This window comes from Ochotona curzoniae, unplaced genomic scaffold, assembly GCF_017591425.1.
Source record: "Ochotona curzoniae isolate NIBS_2020 unplaced genomic scaffold, NIBS_Ocur_1.0 scaffold_3890, whole genome shotgun sequence".
Classification (NCBI taxonomy): Eukaryota; Metazoa; Chordata; class Mammalia; order Lagomorpha; family Ochotonidae; genus Ochotona; species Ochotona curzoniae.
The window spans coordinates 24,381,730-24,398,694 of NW_024467115.1; the positions used below are offsets into that span (position 1 = coordinate 24,381,730).

At 37.2% G+C, this 16,965-nt stretch overlaps 1 protein-coding gene across 10 annotated transcripts in view; it reads left to right on the plus strand.

Moving 5' to 3' along the window:
* UTRN (utrophin) overlaps positions 1-16,965 on the plus strand; it is a 491,247-nt gene that overhangs the window by 262,276 nt on the left and 212,006 nt on the right. The window contains exon 1 of one of the 10 annotated variants that reach the window (XM_040965600.1): positions 3-5,992. The exons of the other annotated variants lie outside the window; for them this stretch is intronic. Coding sequence (XP_040821534.1) covers positions 5,849-5,992 — 144 coding nt within the window. The 5' untranslated portion in view covers positions 3-5,848. Of the gene's footprint in view, positions 1-2; positions 5,993-16,965 lie in introns of those variants that run through there. 10 annotated transcript variants of the gene reach the window in all.

Below are 16,965 nucleotides of genomic sequence, written 5' to 3' on the forward strand. Positions count from 1 at the left end.
TGGCCGGGAGGCCAAACCCAGGATCTCCCTGTGCTGTGCTCTGCTGTCCGGGTCTGGACAGGCATACCGATTCCTGTCGCCTTACTCTGTTAGGAAGTCCATTCTTCTTTATGAATAGTTGGCTTCTGCAAATAAGATCTATGAAATACTTTTACTGACTATTGGAAGAAAAAAATTTTCGCTTTGTTTTATGGAAATAATGACTGTTTTAGATAGAAGCGCATAGCTTGCCTGTCTTTAGTCATTTCAAGGCCTTTTGCAGTTATCTTCCTTGAATTCTAAATGAGAAGGGCATTTTTCCTTAATATGGAGTTTTTTCCCCATGTATTATACTTAACATGAAAGCAGCAGAAGCCTTGTGATTTGGTTTGCAACCTCCAACATCAGGCTTGTAGGTGTTACTTTTATGTCTTTTAGTGTGATAACTGTGATGGTACATGCAGTCTGCCATTCTGATTTTTCTCAAAAAATGTGGAAATAGAAAATCTTTCTATCAAACTTGTAAATTTTATGAAGTATGTCTGAATGTTTCTTCTTTTGCTCCGTTGTACCACTTCAGTGCCCTTGAACCTCCTAATTTTTCTGATTGACCTATTTTTCCCACTCCTCTACGTCTTTTTGCTTAGAACGTAGCTCACAGCTTATATTACATTCTGCTGGGGAGGTTTTCTGTGTCTATCATAGTTTTTTTTTTGCTTCTTCATTCCATGTTGTTCTCACATCAGTTTCACAACCAGAGTTCTTGAAATGCTTGCAAACATTCGTTTCGTTGTTTGATGCGAATCTCCAGCTGTCCCAGTGGTTCATGTGACTTTCCCAGGCTGGGGGCTATATTATTTCCTCTTGCCTCATCAGTGTATGTGTGAAAATCCTGAGTAAATTCTCACTGCTACTCTTGGACCCTGAATTTAACATTATAGGTACTCATTTTTTTTTAATCTGTTCATAACAAGTCTTTTTCCTTGAAACATCAAAAAGGCTGTTTTATGAAATATTGACAAACAGTTGAATCCATCAGGGGATATTAAAGCTTTCTTTGAGGTGTTCTTTTTTATATTTTTTTTCTTTGAGTTTGAAATTGTTTTCTTACATATTTACAAAAACAATTAAAATGTAACTTTTGGAACAGGAATATTTCTGACCACCCATCCATAAAAGGTTTTATGTTTTATTGTCAAGTTCTTAGGTTTAATGAAGATCACCATTTTCTTACACTGATTTTTTTTTTCTATTCATTACACAATATGTGACTGGAAATGAGTGTGACCAGTCAGTTGTCAAAGTTCCTTTGTGTCTCCCTCTGGGATCTCTTGAGATCAACCTAAACGTTAATTGACACAATGTTTGATAATCATGTGGAATTTAGGCGGTAGTAGAGGGTGCTCAATGTGGATAAGTGCTAGATAGAATGTTAGTAGTTATGGTTTGCACAACTACCTGTAGACTCATCGATGTGTAATTGATGTATTGGTGTTCTAGGAAAATCTGAGCTGTGCACTTGAGTGGGTGAGTAACCGTTGGCTGACAGTGAGTGGAAGAGACTTGAGATGGGTTTGTGATGAGCTGCAGCACGTCCAGGCTTATTGGAGAGTACAATAAAGTCTTCTGACACCTTTTGTCTCAGGATATATTCATAATGATGCTCAGTATTTAAAGAATATTGAGATGGTACAAGAAGTAAATGTAAATAGAAACATCTCATCTATGTAAAAGAAAATAACAAACCATGGAATTATAGATGGCAGACAGCATTAGTCAAGAGAGGTTGCTGCTTGAATTCCCAAAATGCATGATAATGTGTATAGCCGCTGCTACTCAGATAAGTTAGTGTTGCTGAAATAGTCTCATTGAAAGCATTAGAGGGCCTTTACTACTGTCTACTGCCTTTGCTGTCTATATTTATATATGTGTGTGTGTTTTCATATAACATTTATAAATTTATATTTCTAACTACATTTATATTTGGAAAGCTTGATATTATGGTCATTTACATGACTTTGATTTCAAAGGGAGGGAAGGAGAGAGTGAGTGAGTGAGTGAGATCTAGATCTCCCAGCCTCTGAGTCTTCCCAAATGCTGAAGCAATCTTGATCTCCCATGTAAAGTGGCAGGACCTCCAGTGTGCTTCCAAGGATGCAGAAGCTGCAATCAGAAACGCAGGCAGCATTCGAATCCAGGTGCTATATTATAGGTGTGTCAAGTAGCATCTTAACTGCTATACCAAATACCTACCCAACTCCCTTGCTCCTTGGCTAAGTGTTCTTAATTTTAAACATTTTCTCCACTTCTTTTAAAAATATCCCCAGAGTCAAAACTTTTTTCTATTTCTGAAACAAGAAAATTTTAATTTTTCTGTGGGCCAATGTATTAAATGCTCTTATTTGGGGTGAATGAGCAGGTACTTAAAATGGAAACTTGTTTGGCAATGGAAATGTGTTAATTGAGGAACATGAATGAACAACGCCTCCGAAATCATCAAATAAATTACCTAGTAGTGTGGTGGTAGTGGGCAGCTTTTGTACCTGCTGGAGGATGGTGAGAGACTACTGCACAGCAGCTGTATGTAGGACTACTCAGATCACATGCTCACTCCTTATGCTCACTGTTTCTACCGCACTGTGTATGTGGCAGCCAAAGCCAGGGCTGCGTGAGTGTCTCGTTGTTTCATGAAGATGGAGACATTTAGTATACATTTAGTTTAATGTGATTTTTGGATACATTTGATAAAGGATAATGTATTTATGTTATGATTGATGCTACTTCTGTGAAGTAATGGGTGACAATGCGCATCTAGGTGTTGATGTTCCATCTCCCTTGCTACCAGGCTGTTAGTTTTAGCTCCTCAACAAAGGCCTTTTGGCAAGAGAACAGCTCATCCTTAGAAGACCAGCAGGAGAAAGAAGTCCTCGAAGGCTGGGCAGTACAGATCATGGAAGGTCTCGTACGACACTGTGTGTTTTGTATGTTCACGTGGTGACAGTAGGCGAAAAGTCATAAAGGCTGTAGAGCAAGAGAGTGATGCGATGGGTTTTTAAATATAGAAATGTCGCTGATGGCATTCCAAGGTATGAATTTGAACTATGCGAGAGCAGCTGAGAGGTCCATCCAGATATTCCTGTAGCTTTCATGGCTGGAAAATATCGTGATCAGAAACGAGGTGGTGGCAGAGGGAGCCGACTCAAAGACTTGATGGTGTGGGTAGTGAGTGAGGACAGAAGCAGACTGGGAGCAATGAAGAAGAAAGTGTCAAGGTAGAGTGTGTTCGTGGCAGGACTGTGAGGGGAGAGTAACCTATTATACTCATCCTGAGAATGTGGAACGGAAGCCTTCAGTGGCATCCATCTACAATTACGGGGTCCACAGTTATCGCTGGAAATCTGAAGTTAGAGAAGAAAATTTGATCAGAGATGCAGGGTTTTGTTTTGTTTCGTTTTTGTTTTGTTTTTGCTTTTATGCTTAACTCTGTTGTTGATTTCCCTAAAAAGTTTATTAATTTTAATGCATTATTCTCAATGTCCATGTTTTTAGGATTTTATTGTCTTAAATGCAGTTTTAAATTTGAAGTTTACATGTTTAAGAAGTGTTGGTGGAGACTGTTGCTTTCCTGGGTAAATTGCAAGACCCAGGGGCTTGTGGGAAGTGTTATGTTAATAGGTGGCTGCTTTAGCTCTCTCACCATTTATTCTGGGATTACCACATTTCTATTGTGCTCAGTTTTATCCTGAATTCCATGCTTTAGTTCTCTATGTGTACAATTCTTCCATTGTTTTAGGCCTTCCCATACTCTGCTTCATACACAGCACTGTTTTCGTGGTGGACAAGCAGGGGATTTACCCCCTTTTTCTGGAAAAGGAATAATACAAATTGAACATTCCTAAACAAAGTATCTGAATTCGGAAATATTCCCCAGTCTGAAATTTTGATGAATATGGAAAATTCCTTATTATGTTTTATGCAGAAAATAATAAAAATACCGTATAAAATTAACTTCAGGCTATTTGTATAAGGCATATAAAACAGAAGTGAATCTATATTAAGACTTGGGTTTCACCCCCAAAATTTCTTGTGCAAATATCTTTTTTAACTCTAACCCCCAAATCTGAAATGGGAAATGCTCCTGTATGAAGCACGTTGGGTAAGGGATATGCATTCTGTAGCTTGCTCTGTTGGAAGCAGCTTTATTGGGATGTAATTCACACAGTAGACAGCTTGTCCACGTGCATTTTACAGTTCCACTGCTTTCAGTTATTCAGAGCTGTGCAAACATCACCACAATTAATTTAGAACTTCTTCACCACGTGAGAAAGACAGCCTTCAGCCATTAGTTGTCAATGTCCTAAACAAGCATCAGTTGGCTTGTGTCTACTTGCTTAGTAACTTACTGTTTTTTAAGTTGTAACCACAGTCTCTGTATTTGGCTGTAAACAGATCTGTTGATATTCTGAGTCTCACCAGAGGGAGGCAGTATAGATTTTCAGCATAGATTTGAAGGGAAAACACACATATGCAGAAGTCCACAAACACTTCTTGGTAAACAATTATCTGAGTCTCAATATAGGCCTTTTAATCATGTTAATTTGAAGGACCGAAAAAAGCAAATGAAGGAAGAGAAACAAACATGTGATGACACTGCATGTCTGTTGAAGAATCAGGACAGCATCAGACAGAGGTGAAACTACAGCCTTACCCAGGTTATTAGCGTGAGCACGATGCTGATAATGAGACATCTGGATTCTATTTTGGGCTGTGCTCTTTGGCCCAATCATTTAATCATTCTAAGTTATGCTCTTCATCTCCTAACCCCGCGTTGCCACCCCCATCTCTCATTGATGTTTATAATGATATTCTAGCTGCAGTGAAAAATGTGTCATACGAAGGTAGACATGCCCATAAAAACCCCAAATTCTGAGCTTGCTCTTCATATGATGTGATTATGCTCTTGTCTTTTCATAAAATTAAAGCAGGTGTAGAGCAAGTCAAATGAGATCATAAGGATTCTGTTTAAAGGGGAATGTGATAATTTGGAATGTTTAGTAAGCAGCCCATTACAGACATTATTATTAATTCTGCCATCTCATTATATGACTATTTTATTAGGAAAGACCGTTTCCCTGAGGCAGGAACAAGCTGCCCGTTGGATGGCTGTTCCTTCAGGGTATGTTAGGTCAAGCCACACACCCCCTGCCAGCACATTTTGTTTTGTTTTTCTGTTTTTGATGTGTTTGTGCTGAGATCTGTCTGGGATTTGAAGTATTAGCACTTTCGTGTACAGACTGCTATGTGGACTATCATTAGAGTCAGGTACCCCTCTCTCTCTTTTGTAAGAATTATAAGAGGGTGCGTACTTCACTCATTCTGCAGAGCACAGCCCAGCTGCGTTTCTTTGGGCGCCGAACCTATTCCTGTTTGGAGTGGGGGGGGGAATGCCACGCTGTCTCTTAATAGAAACCAGCTCCCAGACATGCACCGTGGTGGCGATGTGTTCAATCTCTGTTCTCAGGGGATGTCTGCTTTGTATCTGCAGCTTTCATGTTTCACTTAATATCCTCTTTGGCTATTGAGCGCGACTCTGGCAGCCGGCAGCGCTTGGCTGCTCGACAACTTGCTTCTTTTCTGGCCATGCAGGGCTGAGCTGGTCCTGGCTGTGAGCATCTGCTGGGGGGCTTTCTGAGTGGCATTTGTCTGGGTTTTTGAAATTGAGAAGAAGTTGAAGGAATACAGCCTCTCTTCTCCCCTGAAACTGAGCCTCTGTATCTTTCAAATGTGTTCCTGGAAACGAGCATGCTCAGAGAACTGGCAAATCATTGTCCAGTGACCGGGAGGAAATGATCGTTGTTCTTCATTTATAATGCAAATTCTGAGGAGTCTCCAGAAGTGTGGTAAACTTAAAATGATGGCTGTGGTGAGAACGTCTCTGCAGAAAGTTGTGGTTTTGTTACATCGTTTGCAAAGGATGGCAGTTTCGTCTCCTCGCTATCAGAAGCTCTGTAAGGTAACTGAGGGCTTAAGAAAGGAGGATCTCTGCTGTTGGAGAATTCTACTCTTTCTTGGGGTCTGAAAACTCATCTGCCAGGGTCTTGTCAAGGCGAGATTCATTGCCTTAGTCAACTGTCCTAAGAGATGCTAGAGGGGGTTATGTGATTCTGTTTTGCTTAAGAATCTGAAAGAAGTAACGTTTTAGCACTTAACTTCTTTTTGCCTTTGACACAGGCTTGTCTTCTGGGATGGGCTAGTGAATCGAACTGCTAAGAGGAAAACATAGCAAAACTATATTCATTAAGACCTGTTGTCTGCGTTGTGCTATGTGGTGTCTTAATATTGACTGCCCATTATTCCTACGTGAGCTCTGGAAAATTAAACAGAAGAGCTGAAAATAATCTTTCAGTGGGCTGTTTAAAATTTGTAAACTGTCCATCTTTTTTTAGTGCTGTTTTTTTTTTCAATGAAAAAATTAAAGCGCAGGCATTTAAAAAACTGTCTGAGTTTGATTCATCTCAAAGCGTCACCTGTTTCCGAATCTCCGTGTATTGTAGTTAAACTTGAAGCACTTAATTGTATTTGGACAGGTGGGTTAAGCAGTTGCTGGAGGCAACCTGTTTGACAGTTGCACATTTTTAATGCCACATCGTCCTAAACATAAACCATTACATCAGCACTTGTGTGCTGATTTTAAAGTTAGCTGCTGTTATGTTTCTGTCATTACCTTGTTCAGTTGATGCTCCTACAGACTCTTCACTTTTGTAAACAATTAGGTGGTTCGGTGCAGAAATAAGGAATTGTAACAAGAATGTCACAGCACTGCATATTCTTTCCTCCTATTATATTCTTGGTAATAATCTTGAGGACATATCTTGCTGGTCACTCAGCTGCCCAAACTTACTTGTTATAATTAGAAAAGCTCTCTTTAAAATGTTATTTTTCTGATGATACACAATACGACATATATAGGCAGGCAGGCTCAATTCCATGGTGGATGAGGGTAGGAAAGCAGTTGTTAATTATCTCTGTCACAGTTTGGCCAATTAGATGTGGTTATGTTTGGAAACTTGCTTTTTTTTTTTTTTTTTAAGACACAGATTAAAGTAGTGCATATTTTTTGCAAAAATGCTTAGAATTCTTTCTATTTGTGTCAGAAACTAAGTAAAACTTAATACAAGTTACTTAACTAATTGAATCTGCAAGTCACATTGACTGTATTCAGAATGAATTAAGATAAAAAAACAAAAAATAAATATAACATGAAGGGAGTATTGTAAGAATTAACTGAGTTGTAACCATTTTGTAAACCTGATGATTTCGATATGCTTGGTTTTCTTTTCCAAGGGTGAAATTTATCATGGTCCAACATTTATGATTTTCTTGAAAACTCAGTTATGATAATGGAGGAGAAAAGCTCATTCATGAATGTATGTTTTTTCTTCTATATGAATATGACTGTGTGAAGCATTTATATTTGAAGAAAATGTCTGGTTTATTTTCAAGTTCCTGCATGCTTGCTTTTACAAAACAAGATTTTTTTCTTCTTTTTGAGTCCTGTGCTGAGGTCTACAGCAGTGGAAGTTAAGTATTGGACCAAGTTGCTAATCAGTTTCCTGACTACACCATAAGTACAAGTTAACTTACCAGAGTCATTGGGTAAATTGACTCCTAACAGAAGTACTCTTTGGGGATAGTTTCCCAAAGGTGCCATTAAAATCTAAATTATCAGAGTAAATGTCCTGTTTTTTGGGGGAAATTTGTGTTACTTATTCCTGATATGTTATCTTCGACTTATTTTTTTCACATATGCAAAAATTAATAATTGCCAGATAATGCAACAAGAAATCTACAATTCCAAAAATTTCCAGCAGGTGTCAATGTAAGGCAGTGATATATGAAATTTTGGCTAAAGACCTGGGGATCCATATGATAAAGTGATGCAATTACCATGAAACCAATGAGCTAGTCACAGATATATTTTACTCACCTGGCTACATTTTGAAGCCTAAGCTTAGTTATTGGGCTGTATTAATTCATATGACATAACTAAAGGTTTTCTTTTTGGAGTTCAATGTTACCATCCCAAATATTGACATAAGTTTCTATACTAACTGAAAATAATTGCATTGTAATGGTCAACACTTTGTGGTTTATAATGTTTAAATGGGTTGGCATTTATTCACTATAAGATACTATATGTTCTCTTAAACTGTAAATTCTGTTGTGACTTTATTGTTTCTCTATAACTTACATCCTCTAAGTTTCACATTTTAGAAAGGAAATGCCATGCTGTAGCGGATAAAATATAAAATATAGAGGCAGTTTACTGTATATAGTTTTACAGATCAAAAGGAATGAGAAAAAATATGGAAGAATAAGGAAAATTGAGTATTTTTGAAAAACCGTGTCTGTTAATATTTTTGCCCTCATTTAAAATTGTTTTTATAATGTCTTTTTTCTTGTATTATATGTGGTTTAAGTCTTTTAATCAGAATTTTTGTCAGTCAGCGGCATTTTTTTGGATTGTTTTCATACTTGTTTGTTAGTGGTTTGTATCATGCAAGTGGAAATTGATGAAATATTTTTATTTTGTGGTCATTCTAGCTTGTTTCAAGAGGACTAGGAATAAAAATGAGACCTGGGGAACTCCACATCTGTCAAAGTTAAAAATTATATCCCCCCTTCAACCTATTTGTGCGTTGTCTTTTATATTTTATGTATCAAACATGTCCTCCTGGTTATATGTCCCATACAATTTGGGCTGGAACCTGAAATAAATGTTACTTTCTTGGTGATATACTCAGAAGCATTAAAATTGTCCTGCTGATCTAAAATCACCCTACAATAGATGTGAATTTTTCCAGATTTGATTTTGATGAAAACATTGACTATAAAATACTTTTTTTCTTTTAATAGGCATAGTAAAAGCAAAACTGATTTAAATTATTTTTGAAAGCTAGATAGATTTCTAGTTGTTTTCATTATGTCATAATATGTTTATATCATAAAGTCTGCCTTAAAAGCAAATTGAGCTTATGTTGAGTCAGAAAGGAATTTTATAATTTTTCTTTATTCTTCTGTGTCAATTTCATAAATATTTAATAATCAAGGACATGGTAAATGCTGTTCCTTGTAAGTAGGTTAGGATATGAACCATTAGAGAGAAATCAGAAAATTTTAAAACAATTACATTTACAAATGGAGTTATTCATTACTTACGCACTTAGAAATTTGATTTGACTAACGTAACTTCAATTTGCCTACATAAATATGTAAATTGTTTTAGCTGAAGGATTTTCATTATCTCCAAACTTTCTTGATCATGTAATTTTATCAGGGAAATGTTTTAAACATACAGCTAGATCTATATTTATGCATATTCATGAGAAATGATTTGTATATGTTGGGGTAACATTATATATTAAATGTAAGTAAAGTTGAATTTTGTTATTTTTTTACTGTGTCTTCTTTTTCCCTCTGTGTGGTATCTTATAGATACCATGAATGTATCACCCTTGAAAACTGAGTTTTGTGAAATATTGTTTCCGAGCACTTTGTGAAAAATTGAGACAAAAAATTTCATCAGGTCAGGGTTGACGGGTGACGTATGTGTATAAAAGAATTTGAGTGTGTGTGTTTTCACATGTGTAAGGCCACATTGATTCCTGCAGGGCCAAGGAGTGACATTGTATGACCACAAAGCCACATTAGTCTCCATAGTTCCAGTAAAGTAAGTTCAGATGCTATTTTTTTTTTCACATATATATTAACACTTTTTTGGTGGCACTTCATATATTTCTGTGTTTTTTAAGAAGACTCTGAAAGGGAGGGTATGTTTTCTAATAGTTAAATTATGTATTTTTATTATTAGGTGGAAAGTTGTTATCCTTGAACAATTAAATATTCAGGTATTCTAGAGTGCTGCAACCTGACTTTGTCATGATTCAGTGCTGAGCCGTATGTGTTTTGCTGTCCACTCTGACTCCCTTATTTTCTTTCAATAACCAGATCACACACATGTTGGTTATAGAAAAGTCTTGGCCTGTAACCTGGAGGTAACATCCTCACTTGCCCATATGAGGAGTTTGTTCTTTTTTCTGGTTTGCAGGAAAAACTCTTGGTTTAGTTAGTTCAGAATATTTGTAGAAGCTGAGATTCAGTGGAGAAAAATGGTATATACAGGAGGATTTGCACTCATCTATCCGTTTCCATAGGCGTGTGGACAGGGCACTTTGCTCCTGCGACTGTGGGTAAAAATGAAATTGAATCAGGAAGAGAATACCTGTTTCTCTATGCTTGTCAATATCAGAAAGTTTTCTGTGGTTTCTTAAAAGAACAACATTGTTCTGTCATAGCTCCCCAAGTGAATGTACATAGTGAAGTTTTAAAAGTAATTATCATCTGAATAAATAAGGTTTTCTTAATCAGAAAACTCATGCTATCAAAGACTTATCTAAAAGTCTGCTATAATACTTTATCACATAAGTATGAAGTAGTTGTATCTACATTACATTCTGACTAGTTCAACAGCCAAGATGCTGCTATGTACACAATCTAGAAGTTTGAGCTTAATTCAAATCAGAAACAAATAGGAATCTGTTCTGAAAGAGAGTATTGTTTTGCAGTGTTACTTAATGGTTGTAATGAAAAACTTGATGATCTGTGTTTCTCTATTCAGACAGTTTATTAAATTCAAATGCAATCTCACAGGCTGCACACTGCTAGATTCTGAAAGTAAATGTGTTATCTGCTTTCTCTTGTTCTTGGTTGTGAGTATAACCAGGTTCTCTTTGTATGTTTGGTAGTTTATTTTTAACTTTAACAGTTAATAGAGTTTCTACAATAGAGATAGAGGAATACAGATAATTTAATACTATGGTAGATATCTCAGTTTTAAAAAGTTCATTCATTTCTGGGCAAAGTAAGGAGTCCAAATTGGAATTTGGAAGGGATACGAAGTGCATCCAAGGGTTTCTTTTTATTTTTCTTAATCTAGTTTGTTCAGTTGTATGAAGTTCAAAAAAGTTGACTTATAAGAAAGTGTGCTTCTAAAAGTAGATACTGTCTTTGAATGTTGAATATATCATCAGCTGACGGGAAATATGACTTGATAGAGGTTGAATGAGATTTTGGAATAACATCAGATGGAAGAAGGTGTTGAACTCTTTTCACAATGGATAGTTACTTGCTTATATTTTAGGAGAACTGAGAAAAATCAATGACTATAGCAACAACTGTAAGCTTTCATTTTGGGAAAATGTCTTATTACTACTGCTAAGTTTTTACATTCACCACTGGCCATAATACTCAGCAAGTGAAATGCATGGAATCCACAGTTCTATAGGAACATAACAAGGGCAAAAAATGTCAATCAAATCACAAGATGTTTCTTTCATTCCTTTATATTTTTTGTGTCCTGTATATACTTCCATATATCAGAGAAAACATATGACATTTGTGTTTTTGGGAACCAGCTTTTTTCAGTACACTTAGTGGATTCCAGTGATATCCATTTTGTTGCAGAAGACATGACAACATTCTTTTTTGTGACTCAGTAGTTTTCTACAGTGTATGTATGCCACATTTTCTTTATCTAGTCATCCTCTGAAGAACATGTGGGTTCTTTGTCTTAGCTGTGGTGAGTTCAGCTGCAGTAAACATGGTGTACAAGTAATACTTTGATATAGCGATTTTTATTTTGTTTGGGAAAATTCTTAGGAGTGGGATGGCTGAGTCATATGGTTGATCTATTTTCAGATTTCTGGGGAGTCCCCACACTGTCTTACATACTGGTCGCACAAGTTAACATTACTTCAACAGTCTATTAGAGGGCCTTTTCCTAGCAGTGAAGTTAACAGAAGAGCTGATTGTTATTTGTCTTGATCTTTTTGAACATTGATCTGAACTTGTACATGGGGTACTTTCTTAATGGATTTATTTTGCATCCTTGTAAAACACGGATGGAGTGCTTCATTTTAATGCAAATTAATGTAGTTGGTTCTGAGTTTTGAATCCTAAGATAGTTTACTTTGAGTCTCAGTGCCACAAGTGTTTAATTATCTATCCAAGGAGTCTAATTTTCCATGCCCACTGAGGTTTTTAACATTAAACTTGAAGGGCCATAAAAATCCTTTAAATATTGATAGAAGGAGGCAAATATTCGTTTATTTGAGAGGGAGGGGCAGGAGAGGTAACCTGTAGCTGCTGGTTCAACACCCAAGATATTTTAAGTTGGGCCAAATTAAAAAAATAAGGTTGTGCTCGATGTTTCACACATGGCAGGAACTTAGCAACTTTGGTGATGCCTGCCTGACTGGCAGGATTTGCACTCTCATCAAGTTGGAGCCGTAACTGGAACCTGGGCACTCGGATGCGGGTTGTGGATGTCTACTGCCAAGCTAAAAGCCCATTGTTTTCTTTCTGTATCTCTGTCTTCCTGATGGTATTTGTCTTTTTAAAAAATTTTCTATCAAAGAGCATGTACAGAATGAGTCTTGTGTACCAAACATATGCAAACAGCATGAATATAGAATACAGGGTTGTGTTTTCTAGGTAATATACAGAAGTTACTGCAAGTTTTACTGAAGATTTTTCCTAAAGCGTATCATCGTCTTCTTTGAAAATTTTATTATTTTACTTATTTTTAATTAAAAGATAATAATTACAAGGAATATTAACTGTCAGACTGTGTAAATTCAAATACTTGACTTTGCTCGTCATCAGATACATGATCTTGGCAAGTCACTTCACACATCTGATCCTGACTCCTGTGTTAGAAAATAGATGAGTGCTTGCCTCTGTCTCATTGTCATTATTATCACGGCTATCTTTACTCGTAAGCGGCTCGTGGCATGTACTCTGGGCAGCTGAATGTTGCTTTAATGTGATGGTTTAGTCGTTGCCCGCACTCCTTGCAAAGCTGTGAGAGTCAAGTTCACACTCCTGCATCGGTAGGGCCTTCTCTCAAAGATGTGTGCAGCATCGGCTCTGACCCATTGGATGGAAGGTGCAATGTGGGCCATTCTACTGTTGGCGGTGCCACCCTCCGTTGCTAATCACAAAGAACAATAAGCAACTCTTATAAGTTTTCCCAGATTTTTTTTTTTCAGTTTGAGATTTTGCTTGAAACTGTGCAAGAAAAAGATTCCGAAGTTGTAGTAGGAATTCTTGTGAATGAGTATTCAGGAAATTGCGTGCTTGCCAGATGAGAGGTTAGGCTCCTTGAGAACACCTAAAATGTATCTAGTACATCCATGATGAAAGTATGAAATGCTGTTTTGCTGATTTACATAAGCCTGTATATATTATAAATAAGTCTCCTTTTATCACCGGAAACTAAACAAAGCTAAGCTAAGAAGGTACCACCATGACCTACACAGGAGGAACAGATGTGTTTAGAAGAAAATGGAAAGAAGTAGGCTCTAAGTGCCCTTCATGTTTGTTAAGATTTATTTTTTTATTTGAAAGTTAGATAAACAGAGAGGAGAAGATACAGAGAGGAAGATCTTCTGTCTGTTGATTCACTCCCCAAGTGGCTGCAATGGCCAGAGCTTAGCCAATCTGAAGCCAGGAGCCTCTTCTGGGTCTGCCACGTGTGCAGGGTCCCAAGGCTTTGGGCCATGCTTGACTGCTTTCCCAGGCCACAAACAGGGAGCTGGTTGGGAAGCAAGGCTACCAGGGTTAGAACTGGTGCCCATAAGGGATCCTAGCACGTGCAAGGCAAGGACTTTACCCACCAGGCTACCACGCTGGCCACTTCATGGTATTTTTTAAGAATTATTTTGTTTGGTGCCATTAGTTTTGGAACCGGCTTTATGCTGAATATCTGAATATACTGGTATTGGTTTAGGGTTACTATTAATTCTAACTCTATTTGAAAACAGATATTTGACTTAGAAATATTACAAAATGGGGTTTTTTACTCTTTTCAGGATTAATTTGGCATGAGCTCAAAGTGACAGGAAAATGAAACTTTTTTGTTTGAAATTCTGAGAGTGAATTTACTCTGAGTTTAAAATTTTGAAAGAATACGGTATGCACAATCCTGGTCAGTGTAGGGGACAAAGAAGCTGGCATCTTCTAACCTTCATTTTACACGTTATTTATCACAAATGCTTTTTCATAGCATTAGACATTTATTATGTTACGATTTCCTTGTAAATGGTGTTCTGTTGAATGACTATGCCATGAGTTACTTAACCAATCCACTGTGGTTAAGTAAGGAAGTTACTTCCCAGTGTTATCATGATAAATAATTCTATGATGGGCTGATTCACAAATCCCTGAGTACGTCCTACATATTTTCAAAACGGTTTTAGAATAGGATAATTAGATCAAAAAGCATTTAAAGATATTTTTGAATATACCTATTGCCAAATTTTCTTCTTGCAAGGTTGTATCTTATTTGCCACTATCAGCTTGGTGCCTAATTTCTGGTACACTCATAGGCAATAGAAAAACAATCTCAATTTAAAGTATTACATAAAGTTATTAGATTAAAAAACATAACTTTGCTGTAGAATATAAACTAAAATTTAAGCTAAACAATTTGTCTAAATATGAGATCAAATATTCTATCCTAGAACCACTTGAACTTCAGATGCTGAGAAATCAAATACTGTAGTCTCTAAAATGGGATGCCTTAATGCAGAATAGTAGAATAAAAGTAGTTGAAATACAGGAAAAGGGGTAGCAAATTCTGGCTTGAGAATGCAAGGCAAGTGCTCACTTTGGCAGCACATATACCAGGAAAGAGAGTACTAAGTATGGATTTTTGAATTTTAGTTATTAATAAGAAATTGAAAAAATCTTATGTTAAGTGATTTATAAACCTTGTAGAACTATAAAACATGTAATTTGTTTTCCATTAGCAGTCATTTAGAAAACAGTTTCTTCTTAGAGTAGAAGTGAAGAACAGCCTGCCCTCAGGCCATGTAAGGCTGGCAAGATCTTTTGGTTCGATTCTGCCTTGGCAACTGCAGGTGGGACTAGAAATTAAATCTGCAGTAGGCAAATTTTCAAGATGATAATTTTGTATGGCCTGCAAGTCATGTTATAAATATCCAAATGGCCGTAGGTAGAAAAATGACTCCCTATCCTTGATCTATTCAGTGGAGATAATATGCATCCCATAATTATAGAAAGATTTTATAGCACCAGTGACTTCATGAATTTGCTGCATATAGCTGGAGTGTTATAGATATTTAAATACTCAATTTTTTGCAGCTTCATTTTCTACACACCATTAAAGACAATGACAATGTTTACCCACCTGCCTAGGCTCTTATCAAAGTGCAGTACTGACGGAGTTTCTGAAAATGGGGAAAGAACTTCCTAGCTAAAGCTCCTGTGTATCTCAACTGAAGCAGCAGAAAGTTGAACATCCACTACCTCGTGTCTTTCCGCTGTGTGGGATCAGTTCATTTGTCTTCATTTCTGGGGCATGCAGGCAGCTTCCAGATTCAAGCATATTCTCTGCCAGTAAAATCATGCTAATATTTCCAAATAGCTTAGATTCAAATTGGGGCTACATGAAAGGTGCCATGTCTTCAGAGCAAGGCCAATGGCTCCTGAGGCAACATTATCTAGTCAAGGGAAGCACTCTGAAGTCTTTATGTAATCTAGAATTAGGGTAGGCCTGACTTTTAAAGTCTACACATTGGTCATCTCAGATATTGGTGAGCACTTGTAACATGTGGGAGGGTTTGAGAAAGATCATTCTTGGATCTCAGTAATTACACATTTTGGTGAACTCTCAGGTGACTTCTGCATAATCTGTGCTTTGAGTAGGTTTGAGTAGGTCACAAGTAGCCTGAATTAATAACTATGGTGACTGGGTGCTGTTTTGCATTAAATGTTGAAGCCACTCATACATAGCCTATCATGGTGAAATATCCTCATGTGTTGCTGTGGTAAAGAAAGGGAAACTGGTTCTTTTTGAAGTAATTGCTTCTAATGGAAGTCTAATGACCTATTATGCCTACTTCTAAGAGCTGGCAAGCTTGATAGGAAGCTAGGGGAGGATTTGAGGAATTAAATAATATAAACTCAATTGGGGAAGTTGCATGGGTTGAGGGTTAGTGCTTCATTAGATATTTCAACAATGAAATAGTTCACTTGTGTGAGATGCCTCCCTTACTGTAAAAGCTTGAATAATTTCTAGAAATGAGTCTGTAAGAGTGAGGATTTGAGTAGAAGTTGTTCCTGTCTGGGGGTCATCAATGCCTTGCAATTTTTCAGAGCTCCATATGCAGATTGGGTATGGCAGGAAGAACTGTCCTGTGAGCCTTGAAATGGTAGTTTCATAACATGGATGACTTCAGGTATTTTAAAGTCTAGCATCCTGTTTTTCCGATGAGGGGACGCAGGCTTAGTGAAGTGGTCTGTCTTTGGATGTATTTCTAGTGGCAGTGACCAAACGGTTTTGAAGGATTAATAGCCTTGTGTCTGTAGGACAGCGGTGAGTTCTGAGATGTCATGAATAGGCAGTTTTCTGCTGTGTAAATGTTGTTGAAGGTACTGAAACATGTCAGGTCAGTCACCCAAGGTGGCCTCTTGTTGCAGCCCGGGCATGAATTAAGTATGAGATGTGTTGGACACACACTGCTCTGTAGTAAACTTTGTAAGTAGAAGGATTGCACTCTAAAATCGTGATAAATAGTATAGCAAATGCATGAAACAACAGCATAACCATTTGTTCACTGTTCGCAATTGTAGTGCGGTAGACCAGCAGCCCAGTTGGTGTGTTAGTATCTACAGCCTCGTGAGCACATGTAGTGGATTCTGCATGTTACTAAGGAATGCCAATGCTTGGGTCCATTATCATCCTGTGTTTCCACTGTCGTATATTGGGTCTGTGTTGGCCTGTTTTCTAGCCATCTCTCTTCCTGGATTTCATACAGATGGACTGTGGGCACCAGTTCAATGAAGTAGTTGATATGAGTGACTTACTTTGCATGCTTCAAAAAAATAAATTCACTAGCATCT